Here is a 12,381-nt window from a genome sequence, read left to right as displayed (position 1 = left end):
AAAGGCTGACCTGGATTATCTGTTTTCTCTTAGTCACCTTGGTTCTGGGACATCCGGCAGTGCTGGCATAGCTATCCATTTCAGGTACGGTCTGAGCCCTTTCAGGACAGAGGCCTTATGTATGTATGGAAGGTACGGTAGGCAGGGCCGTCTCAGGGCAGATAGCACCTTTTCTTGGTATTCTTGAGTCTCTTTGAGTCATATATTTAGGGTATCTATTTTTGGGGCCCCCATAACAGTGAAATCCATCCATCTTTTTGTTCCAGATTCCTTATTATATTCACCCTAATTGAGGTGGAAAGAAAAGCAGCTTCCTGGCACTTAATGAGATGCTTTCTGGTTCCAGTGTCCTTTTTGAATCAAGGGTAACTCGGAGTCCCCTTAAAAGCATCTTGGTTCTGATCTATACTAGAAAAATGTCAGGGGGCTGCTAACAGGGTAGAAGACAAGACCTGAGTATCTTAAATCCCTTGAAAGGCACAATTGTCCAGAATTCTAGACGCGCTGATTTGATTGTGCTATTGTATGTATTCACGTAATCTGATTTCTAAAGATGCGAGCTGAAAATGTGTATATGGAGGGGCAGAGGGAAGAGGTATAATTCACACCAATCCAAAGTCTGTTACCTGTTATAGATCTTGGAAGATGATGGGGAGGAAGGATGTCTAATAATTTTGGGTATTGGTCCTCTGAAACAGAGAAAGTTGCAGAGATGGAATGAATTTTTGACTAGCTGGTATTCTAACTACTACTTTCTCTCTTCCAGCCTCTCACAAGTGGGCTTTATTACTATTATATCATGGAACTGGCCTTTTATTGGTCCCTTATGTTTTCTCAGTTTATAGACATTAAACGAAAGGTAAGGACACTGGCTCCCTCAACTCTATAATTTATTGCATCCTCCTCCTTTCTAGCAGCCACCATTACTGCTATTGTGGATTCTCTGCCCTGACTGAGACCACAAAAGAGGGAGAAAGTAGGTTTGATGAGACTGTTAGCTCTTGGTAATGTTCTCAGAAATGAGACTTGACTAATGATGAAGTATATTTGAGGCATTCAGGGCAGCCCAAGATAAGAACAGTTAACCAGCTAAAAAGCATACCTTTTTCCTAATTTTATCTAAGGTTCTTAATGTATAAAGTTCTGGAAACTAGTCAGAACTTAGGGGTGGCAAGGCCTCATCCTGGAAAAGGCCTGCTTTCAAAAAAGCAAGATCTGGCTTTTTTTTGCATTGGAGATCCTTGCTTTCTCTTGTTCTCTCTTCTTGGTAACTCCACCTACTCAAAGAACATCAACTGGAAAGGGTTTTGGAGGATTTAGTTTACTGTTTTCTTGCTATCGTTTAGGAAACAAATATTCAGAGAAGTGAGTTGACTTGCCCACATAATGACAAAGTTACAAATGACTTAACTTTTTTAAAAGCAGACAGAAAGGGTAGAATCTTCACTTTTTATTGGTATGCACCTGAAATAATGTGGTTCCAGCAGCTCTGACTTTAATCTGTCACTAACTCATGATTATCTTTGGTGAGGAAAACGAGGGTTAGCATTTATGGGAATGGACTGACACTAATCTGGGTTATTAGTTATTAGGCTCAGTACTCAGATCAGATGCCTTTGACTCTCCTACGGTCAGGAGACACAGGTCCCTTTATTAAAAATTTATTTTAAAACATGACGCATATAAAAGGGTTTGTAATATATATGTGGGTTTTAAAACATACTAGAATATATACTTGTGAACCCATCCCCGGCTCAAGAACTATAACCTACCACTGTATCTATGTGGAGAGCACAGACTTCTTTCTCATCCTTATTTCTCTGACCCAAAGCCACCTGCCTTCTCCCATCCTCTGTCTCTCAGTGGGCTGAGAAGTATTTATTAGACATGTCTGATAACAGGTATTTAGAGATTTCTCTGGTTTAACCTTGCCATTTGAATCAAGAGGAAATTAGAGCTTTAAATCTGAAAGCAGAAGGTGCTTACAGCTAACAGATTATTTAGCATTTCTCTGAAACTTTTTTTTTAAGATTTTATTTATTTATTTATTTATTTATTTGATAGAGAGAGGGGAAAGAGCACACAAGCAGGGGAAGGAGCAGAGGGAGAGGGAGAAGCAGGCTCTCCCCTGAGCAGGGAACATGATGCGGGGCTTGATCCCGGGACGCTGGGAGTTTAGCTTCGCCCCTCCATCAGAACTGTCTTTTCTGTTAGGTCCCTTTGGTTGAAATTTCCCTCATCAAAACGATACTGCTTGTAGGTCTGATTACCACCTGGGAAATTATTTCCAAGTGTCAGGTCAGCATACATGGTCTACATACTCTGCAACTTCCACACAAAATTGTTATTTTGTATGCTTTAAGCTATTTTCACATAGATTATGGGTCAGCTACTGGTGTAGAGTTTTGGGTCAAATGCTAGGGTGCTCCATAAGGGAGAGTTTAAACAAAATAGAACCTTATCTAAGGCGTGGGATAAGCTCCTCAGAGAACAGCACAGGGCACTGAGGTGGTTAGTATCTCTAAGGCCTTGCCTTTACCTGGCTCTTCTATTTCCATTGCATCCTAGGACTTCCTCATCATGTTTGTGCATCACTTGGCCACCATTGGGCTCATCACCTTCTCCTACATCAACAACATGGTACGGGTGGGAACTCTGGTCATGTGTTTACATGATGCCTCAGACTTCTTGCTGGAGGTAAGATCCCCCCAACCCCTCTTTCTTCATTATTCCTCTTTCTCTCCTTTTCTTCCTGAGAACTGGCTTTCTCCCCAACTCAGTTCTTTCTCTAACCCTACCCCCTAACTCAGTTCTTCTCTTCCTTTCTCCAGGCAGCCAAACTGGCCAATTATGCCAAATACCAGCGTCTCTGTGACACCCTTTTTGTGATCTTCAGTGCTGTTTTTGTGGTCACTCGTCTAGGAATCTACCCATTCTGGTAAGTGGTAGGACCATGGGGCTGTGGTCAGTATGTAGCTAATGATACCTTTTGCCAATTTAGGGAACAGGCCACGAAAAACCCTACTGCCCTGCCTCATCCTGGGCCTAACCTGACCGACCCCTTACGGGATTCTCAGGGGCCTTACTTCCTTCAGACAGTATTTCTAGGAAGGTGTGATCCAGACTGAGAACATCCAACTCACTTGGCTGTGGCTTTCCAGACTCCTCTGAGGAACAGCCCTCCTTTTACGCCTAAATAATTCCTTTGCCTTCTTTTGTGCTGATTGCAAAATTGTTAGGTTCTTCTTTTCCTGTTCTTATACCCTCCCCCACTGAAACCAACACACACACCACTCACTTCTACACTCACTGCTTTCTGTACAAAGCCAATGACTGTAGGTTGAAGATTCTCCTTAGTCTGAGGGAATCAACTACCAACTGTCCTATCTGTGCCTGAGGAGAAATGACTAGGGTTATGATTAAAATCGCTGCCCCGGTTTTGTGAAACTCCTAATATTTGAAATGATTAATGATAGGACTTAATCCATCAGTTCCTGAGATTTACATTATCTTTCCCTGCCCCGTAAGATAGAAAACTTCGTAGGCCCCCTTTCTTTATCTTTTCTCACTGTGGATGAATATCCCTGGCATTTCAACTGTTACAATGTATAGAGAGAAAACAAAATAGGTTCTGTTTCCTGGAGAACTGAGCTTCATTCCTACCTCCCTGGCTTTAAAACTAGAATCTCACAACTGGCCTCCTCTTCTAGGATTCTGAACACGACCTTCTTTGAGAGTTGGGAGATAATCGGGCCTTATCCCTCCTGGTGGCTCTTCAATGGCCTTCTCCTGATCCTGCAGGTTCTACATGTCATCTGGTCCTACCTAATTGTGCGGATTGCTTTCAAAGCTTTGATCCGAGGAAAGGTGAGGATGAGAGATGGCTTCTTTCCTCGGGGCTGGGTAGCAAGATAGATTAGTACTCAGTAGAGCTTCTCTATCTAGCTTAGTGAGCCGCAGCTACTCAAGCAGACCCAGCAGAAAGCTTAGGACTCCAGAGTTTCCACCTTTTCTCTAAGCGTTTTGGCTGTTAAGACGTGACTTACAGGGGCGCCTTGCTGGCTTAGTCCGTAGAGCACATGACTCTTGATCTCTGGGTCGTGAGCTGGGGCCCCACATTGGGTGTGGAGATTAAGATTACTTAGGAGAAATAAAAAAAAAAAAGACATAGATGCAGGAGGAAGGATCTGCCTTCTTCCTGTCCCTTAGGAATGCCTATGGTTAAATAATGACAGTAGTACATTTTGAGATGACCTCAACTATTTCCTACACCTTACCTACCTACTTCAGTGCATTTTGTATTTTTGTTTTTTAGCATAGAAACCTTTTTCCAAAGGAAATCGTATGCAGAGCTCTAAACTATAAGCTGTATAAAAGCAGCAGTGTTCGAGTGCCTAAGAATGGCATGGTAGTTCACAAGCCACCCCAAGATGACCACACTGTGATGTTCAAGATATGGGGCTACGTACTGGCCTCATCCCACTGTTGCATGAGGTGGTGATCCTAAATGAGATAGATATTTAAGGTTTCAAATACCCACCTTATGCCGAGAGCCCAAAAATACAAAGAAAGGGGTCATTTGATGATCAAACTCATAGCTGAAGTGTACAAGTTCTGAAGGAGTCGGGCTGGGACTTGCCCGTGGGCTCAGGATCCGGCCTTCAGCAGTACAGAGTACCAAGGGGGAGGGGCTCTGCCAGAGGAGACACTGAGTCCAGGACAGAGGGATGGAATGTACCCGGCATATATGATCTGTTGTGTCCCTGTTCCTTACGGCTGCAACTGGTTTTGGAACTTGCTTAGCGTGCCTATGCATCCTGCTGTAGCTTCTGGGCTACTGGACATCTCTCTTCTCCCCTGCTTTTCTTTCCTGACCAGGTGACCTATCCAGGAAGGATTAGACCCAGACTCTGTACTCTCCACTCTTTTCTCACCTCCTTCCTTTTCTCTATGCCTGGTGGGAGCTGGACAGTTTCATCTCTTGCATGTAAGTGTATCTGTGCTTCTAGTGTTCAGTAAAGCATGTCTGTCCGAACGTGTCTCTCTTCCTTCCTGCTTTCCTTCCTGTTCCCCGTGTTGTCTCCAAGCATGCCTCTCTCCTGACCCTGTGGGGCCATTGTTGACTGGAGCTCAAGTTGCCAGATTCTTTTTCCTAAATGGAGGCAAGAGTTGAGTTTACTCTTATTTTTTTCCCCTTTTTAAGCCTCCTTTTACCTCAAATCTAGATAGACTCTGCCCTCTGGTAGAATATTCCAGAAGGTCAGATAATCATTTGCCTGGGTTCAGAGGTCAACAGCTGCAATAAACCAGTCTTAGAGCTAACCAAAGCAAGTACCCTACTCCCTGGCAACAACATTTGTAGCTCTGTTCCCTTCTCACCCCCTTCCCTCTTTCACTTTTTCTTTTTTTAACAAAACACATTGAAGGGCACCTGCCTGGCTGTCGGTAGAGCACGCGGCTCTTAATCTCGGGGTCCTGAATTCAAGCCCCACACTGGGTGCAGGGCTTACTTAAAAAAATACAAATTAAAAAATCCCACATTGATTATCCTTCAGTTCTGGAGGTCAGAAGTCTGGCAGGTCTCACCGGGTTTCTCTCCTTTTTATGGTCCATGATAGAGAACTGGAAACCTTTGGTGTCATCAGGCTCTGAGTCCAGGAAGAGTAGAACTAGCAGAAAAGGCCCAGTTATGGATCAGCTCTGGGGATAAACAAAAGTCAGGATGACCGATATGAGTGACCCCAGTGGCCCCACCACCAGAAGCTAGAAGCACTGAGGAAAGCTAGCTGTATCGTGTGTACTGTTCTCTTCCAGTGTTTGAGGTAGGAGAGGGGAAGGTGTGTCTGGAGTTTCCCTCAGACCCACACCCGGACTCCGTGAATGATTTCAGCTCTGTGGGCTGGTCCTGAGAGACACGCCCTCACCAGCACAGCTTCTTGTTCCACAGGGAACAAAGATGAGGAGAGAGAAACAGAAAGAGGCAAAGGATATTGGCAGCTGTAGCCGTGGCCCAGATAGCATAGAGTCAGGTGCCACCAGAAAGTAGGCCACGGTGGGAGCAGTGCCCAAACATGGGTTCTGTGGGCTGAAGCCTGTCTTACAATAGCAGACAAGTTCTGTCCTCACCTTTCCTCCCTTGGCCCCATCCCACCCAGGTGTCTAAGGATGACCGCAGTGATGTGGAAAGCAGCTCAGAGGAAGAAGATGTGGCTACCAACACAAGAAGCGCCTGTGGCAGCAGCTCCAGCAATGGCGCCAATCGGGTGAATGGTCACATGGGAAGCAGCTACTGGGCTGAAGAGTAAGGTGGTTGGTATGGGGACTACAGCACACACGGACTCGTAGGGCCACTGGCCACCTGCTCCTCTTGGGCCTCCCCACTTCTACACGCATGTGACTAGGGGGTCTGCAGGGCATTGAGGAGAATCAAAGAAGCAAATATTTTCACTTTAAAAAAAAAAAAACTCTGCCATTTTGTATTTAATAGCCTCCAGGTTCTTTCAGTAATGTTATTTGCTGTGTGTGTGTCTGTGTGTGTGTGTGTGTGTGTGTGTGTGTGTGTGTGTGTACGCACCGTGCACGTGTATGTGTGTGTGCATATGCGTTTGTGCATGTGCACGGGTTTCATTGCCTGGGTTGGGGCACAGTTCTAGACAGGAGCCACTAGGCCTTGCGCCCCCTTTGAACCCACCTCAATCCCAGATTTGGCTGCATCTTGGATAATGTTGGCTCTGGACTGTCCCCTCCCTCGTTGTCCGTGGCTGTCGGAGCTCTGGCCATCTGAACAGAACCATAAAGTTCCGCTCCAGGTTCCTGCACTGTTACTCCTTGGAGCTGGAATCTTTCACATGAAGGTGTACAGAAACAGACAGCCATGGACGGGACGCCCAAGACGTTTGTGGCCCCTAGCTAGATTCCCTTCCTACCACCTGGTAGTCACAAGGACAGCCGCTGATGCCCTGCTCTTTACTAAATGGTACGCAGGGAGGGGGGGTGGCAGAGGGTGCGCGGAGGGCTGGAGGAGGACAAGAGCCACTGAGTGAGCCGTTAACGGTTTATACTATTGTTTACTCTTCTGTGATTAAAAGTGCTTCAACCCTCCTCTCCTGTCTCAACCTCTTTAGTGACTCTGTCCCCAATTCCCTGAATCCATAAGCTAAGTAAGAAAATTTTCAGGTCTGATTTGAAGGTTCTTGGACACCCAGTTGTTCCTTTCTGTGCATGCTGGGGAAAGAATGCCTATGTTCTATGGCTTTATGTGTTAAGAAAAAATAAACATGCATAGTAGTCGCAAAAAATACTGAGCAGATAAAAGTATGTATATCACCAAACCAACAAAGGATTTGGTTGAAGACACTTTTAGTGAGATACCTCCATTTCTCATACAGAGGCTACCACTTAACACTTAAAAGATTGTGATAAATGAGTCTTGAGATGTTTTCTCTTTTAGTTCTGTTTTCTTTTAGCCATGGAAAACAGTCTTCCTAATCCAGACTTTTCTGTAGTTGAGGTCTTTGCAAAATTACCAATGGTAGTATTCATCTCAGAATAGTTTTCCATTTAGTGAATATTCAGATTATCAAAATATTTCCAGATGTTCTTGTGTACATCAAGGCTTATGAAATGCTTCATTATCAGGGAGATGGATGAAAATTTAAAGAAACAGGTTACTGTTCTAAGAATCAGGTACTCACTTGGCATTCATTGACATTATTGGGATATAGACCCTGCTAATAAAGTTACTTTACTGAGTGGCTGGACTTTTTTTTTTTTTTTTTTAAAGAGAGCATGCATGAGCGGGGTTAGGGGCAGCAGGAGAAAGAGAGAGAGAATCTCAAGCAGGCTCCACCCCAGGACAGACCCAACGTAGGGCTCGATCCCACAACCCTAAGATCATGACCTAAGCAGAAATCAAGAGTCAGATGCTTAACTGACTGAGCCACCGAGGCGCCCCTGAGTGGCTGGCTTTTAAAAAGACTTCCTTGGGGCATGTGAAAATTATTTCTGAAAAATCTTACATAGTTATTTGGTCAGAGCTAGCCTGAAGTCTTACATTTAGTTCCTCAACTTGCCATATTGTTGAAAAGACTAGTAATTGTGAAATATGAATGAAATACTTTTAAAAGATGATAGGGTTTTAAGCCTTTTGAAATCTGAACAACTGCTCTGTAAATCTGGGGTTAGTTGTCCCAATTAATCTGACAAAAGATGCAACTGAATGGTATAATAATAATAAAAATAATAATAGATAACACATAGCTCTTCATTACACACCAGGCACTATATTAAGCACTTCACATATGGTAAAAATGAAGCAAAAAGAAGTTAACTTACCTAAGGTCAAACAGCTAATAAAGAATCAAACCCAGTGTCGCTTTTTTTTTTTTTTTTTTTGAGGAGGAGGAAGAAGAGAGAGAGAGTCTCAGGCAGGCTCTATGCTCAACATGGGATTCCATCCCACGACCTTGAGATCGTGACCCCACCCAAAACCAAGAGTCAGACACTCAACTGACTGCACTATCTAGGTGCCCCAAGCACTCAACTCTTTTTTTTTTTTTTAAAGATTTTTTATTTATTTATTAGACAGAGATAGAGACAGCCAGCGAGAGAGGGAACACAAGCAGGGGGAGTGGGAGAGGAAGAAGCAGGCTCATAGCTGAGGAGCCTGACGTGGGGCTCGATCCCATAACGCCGGGACCACGCCCTGAGCTGAAGGCAGACGCTTAACCGCTGTGCCACCCAGGCGCCCCCAAGCACTCAACTCTTGATCTCAGCTCAGGGCTCGATCTCAGGGTCATGAGTTCAAGCCCTGTGCTGGGCTCCATGCTGGGTGTGGAGCCTACTTAAAAAAAAAAAAAAAAGTCATGTAGAGCTGACATACGTCACTTCCACTGTGTTCTACTGATCAAAGTAGCCACAAGGACCACCTCAATTCAAGAGGGTGGTGAGAGAGACTATAGTACCTCGGTGAGGAGTAGCAAGGCTCACTGCAAGACCATGTGCAATGGGAGATACGGTTACATTCATCTTTGAAAAATTCTAACTGCCGCATTGAGGAAACTGAGTCATAGAAACTGCTTAAAAAACACAAACATAGGGGCAATTGGGATGGCTCAGTCAGTTAAGCATCTGCCTTTGGCTGGGGTCATGATCTCAGGGTCCTGGGATGGAGCCCTTCATTGGGCTCCCTGCTCAATGCGGCGTCTGCTTTCCCTCTCCCTCTGTCCCTCCCCCTGCTCCTGCTCTCTCTCTCTCAAGTATAAATAAAATCTTACACACACACAGACACACCAGAGCACCTGGCTAGCTCGGTCGGTAGAACATCCAACTCTTGATCTCAGGGTCATGAGTTCAAGCCCCCATTGGGTGTAGAGATTACTTAAAAAAAAAAAAAAAAACCCAGGGGCGCCTGGGTGGCACAGCGGTTAAGCGTCTGCCTTCGGCTCAGGGCGTGATCCCGGCGTTATGGGATCAAGCCCCACATCAGGCTCCTCTGCTAGGAGCTTGCTTCTTCCTCTCCCACTCCCCCTGCTTGTGTTCCCCTCTCTCGCTGGCTGTCTCTATCTCTGTCAAATAAATAAATAAAATCTTTAAAAAAAAAAAAAAAAAACCAAAACCACCAACATCTTAGATTGCTTATCATGTATCATGAGCTTTCATGTTATCGCAATCCTAAAAATACTCCCATGAGTTTAGTTAGTACGTGATTCAGTATGCTGATTGTAAACCAAACTCTTCAGACTTCAGAATATCCAGTATTTATGCAGAGAAATATTTTCAGTTCAATAAAATATTTGTTAAGTGCCTACTTTATGATAGGCACTGTGGCAGAAGATGGGGACACAAAGATGAGCAACATCTGGTTTCTACTCTCAAAGAGCTCATGTACCCCCAGTAAGGGGGGAAAGTACTACAGTGCAAAAAGAACTTTCTAAATTATTCTTGGCAAGGTGGGAGAAAACTTGAAAGTGGAACTTGGCCATTAAAGATGAACAGAGTTTTGTCAGGAAAATAGGAATGGGAAGGTATGTTTAGAAGAGACGTCAAAGTATATGAAAGATATCAGTTCTGGCTTAATGCAGGCTAAAAACCTGAGATAAACATCTAGAGATGGTAGATAAAGGTTTGTTTTTATTTTGTTCGTAAGTTTGTTTTTAATGGATAACTTGAGTTTCCAAGAAAGGAGACACCAAAGACACAATGAAAGGAACTGAAAACTAGTGCAGAAGGTAAAACAGCTGATGGAATTATGAGAGCGATAAGGGAACATAACTGAAGGACTTGGGTTTTAATGCTGACAAGAGACAAGACCATGCAGGAAGCTGGAAATGAGACCTCCAGTTAAAACTGGGACCCTGAGACAGTGCAACCTTAGTGAAAGGGGAGAAACTATGAAAAATTCATCCAGTTGGCTAAAGAAAGAAGCAAGGAAGTTTGCTTGGGCTTGTGGAGTCAGGAGTCCTCAAATTCTGGGCCCATACTCCATGTGAACTTGAGAACTTAAATATACACTTCCTGTGTGGTCTAGGAAACTTCATGACCCCTCCTCCAATCCCCAGGTAAGAACTTGCATGAAAATGGTCTCAGAGCAGTTACCCATGGCACTGCTCTGGAGACAGGCATGATGATGCAGGCCCACGTGGGATTCTTACACCACTACTGCCACCTCCCAGATAAAAAAGCTCTAAAAGTCCATCTCAATCAAACCTGCAAGATGTATAACTAAAATATACTAGTATCCAGAATATACATAACTACAGAAACAACAAAGACAACCCAATAGCAAGACAAAGGCAGGGGAGGGAGCAAAGGATATGAATAGGCGATTTCTAGAGGAAGGTTATGCTAATGGATAATTAAAGGGTGCTTCGGTGGCTCGGTCAGTTAAGCGTCTCTCTTTAGCTCTCTTTAGCTCAGGTCATGATCCGAGGGGGTCAGTTAAGCGTCTGTCTTCAGCTCAGGTCATGATCGCAGGGTCCTGGGATCGAGCCCCCACCCATGCTTGCATTCTCTGTCTCTCTGAAATAAATATTTTTTAAAAATTAATTTAAAAGGTGCTCTACCTTACTGGAAATCAATAATATGTAAATGAAAACTAACAGAAACCACTTCACACCACTTTGGAAAACTTAACAAAAACTAGTAAAGCTAAATAATAGTAATAATTACTCTTGGAGAAACTAGCAGATGGGCCCAAGAAAACATACAAGGATACTCATCGGACTGCTATTTATAAGAGGGAAAAAGTGGAGATGACTCAATGATCTTTCTCTAGAGGAATGGAATAAATTGATTTGCTCATGCAATTGGATGAGCAATTAAACACTAAGGGTTTGGGTTTTTTTTTTTCCTTAAAGATTTTATTTATTTTGACAGAAAGAGACAGCCAGTGAGAGAGGGAACACAAGAGGGGGAGTGGGAGAGGAAGAAGCAGGCTCATAGCAGAGAAGCCTGATGTGGGGCTCGATCCCAGAACGCCGAGATCACGCCCTGAGCCAAAGGCAGACACTTAACGACTGTGCCACCCAGGCGCCCCCTGGGTTTTTTTGTTTTTTGTCAATATGGATGTACTAGTCTGAACCAATAGGATATAAATATATAAATTTAAAAGATTTGTTAAAAGGAACTGGCTCACACTGACTGTGGAGGCAAGCAAGTCCCAGGATCTGAAGTCAGCAAGCTGGAGAAGCAGGAGAGCTGATGATGTAGTCCCAATCTGATTCCAAAGGCCTGACAACGGGGAGAGCCCACGGTCCGGTCAGAAGGAAAGGAAGGCCAGTGTCTCAGCTCAAAGACAGACGAGTGGAGAGAGAGTTCTCTGACTCTGCCTTTTTGTTTTATTCAAGCTGACAATGAATTGGTCAAGGGCAATCGGCTTTACTCAGTCTATGGATTCAAACGTTAATTGCATTCAGAAACATCCTCCCAGATGCATCAGGAATTCTGTTGAACCAGTTATCTAGGCACTGAGTGGCCCAGTCCAGTAGCCACATAAAATTAACCAGCACAATGGATAAATAAATGTCAAAAACAATGTTGAGTGGAAAGGGCAAGTTTCAAAAGAAAATGTCCCATTTGATTCAATCAACATACTTCTTTTTAACCCCAAATAATATTAAGTGTATTTCTATAGTGAAAGTGTGGAAACATATAGAGAAGGATGGATAGTTTTTATCTTTGGGAGGGGAGGATGTGAGTGAGATGTAAGTGGTATATCATATTTTATTTTTGGTGCTTTCAATACATTTGGAGTGATTCATTTCAAATATTTTTTAAATATAAAAAGTATGTGGCACTTTCTGGGAACTGTAAGCTGCTGGAGTAGGATCAGAGCAGCAGGAGGTGAGAAGCGGCAGATGGCTTGGGACCATCTAGTGAAGA

At 43.8% G+C, this 12,381-nt stretch overlaps 1 protein-coding gene across 4 annotated transcripts in view; it reads left to right on the top strand.

Annotated features, from left to right (window-relative positions):
* Positions 1 to 7,298, top strand: part of CERS5 (ceramide synthase 5) — a 28,767-nt gene extending 21,469 nt beyond the window's left edge. For 2 of the 4 annotated variants that reach the window (XM_002922388.4, XM_034646071.1), the window contains 6 exons: positions 34 to 84; positions 767 to 859; positions 2,569 to 2,697; positions 2,832 to 2,938; positions 3,711 to 3,867; positions 6,156 to 7,298. In XM_002922388.4, coding sequence (XP_002922434.2) covers positions 34 to 84; positions 767 to 859; positions 2,569 to 2,697; positions 2,832 to 2,938; positions 3,711 to 3,867; positions 6,156 to 6,305 — 687 coding nt within the window. In that variant the 3' untranslated portion in view covers positions 6,306 to 7,298. Of the gene's footprint in view, positions 1 to 33; positions 85 to 766; positions 860 to 2,568; positions 2,698 to 2,831; positions 2,939 to 3,710; positions 3,868 to 4,878; positions 4,988 to 6,155 lie in introns of all 4 variants that reach the window. The other 2 variants (XM_019802939.2, XM_034646070.1) reach the window with 2 other exon arrangements.
* The last annotated feature ends 5,083 nt before the right edge of the window (positions 7,299 to 12,381 follow it).

Source organism: Ailuropoda melanoleuca, chromosome 16, assembly GCF_002007445.2.
Source record: "Ailuropoda melanoleuca isolate Jingjing chromosome 16, ASM200744v2, whole genome shotgun sequence".
In the NCBI taxonomy this organism is placed as follows: Eukaryota; Metazoa; Chordata; class Mammalia; order Carnivora; family Ursidae; genus Ailuropoda; species Ailuropoda melanoleuca.
This window is presented reverse-complemented; position numbering and strand designations above follow the sequence as displayed.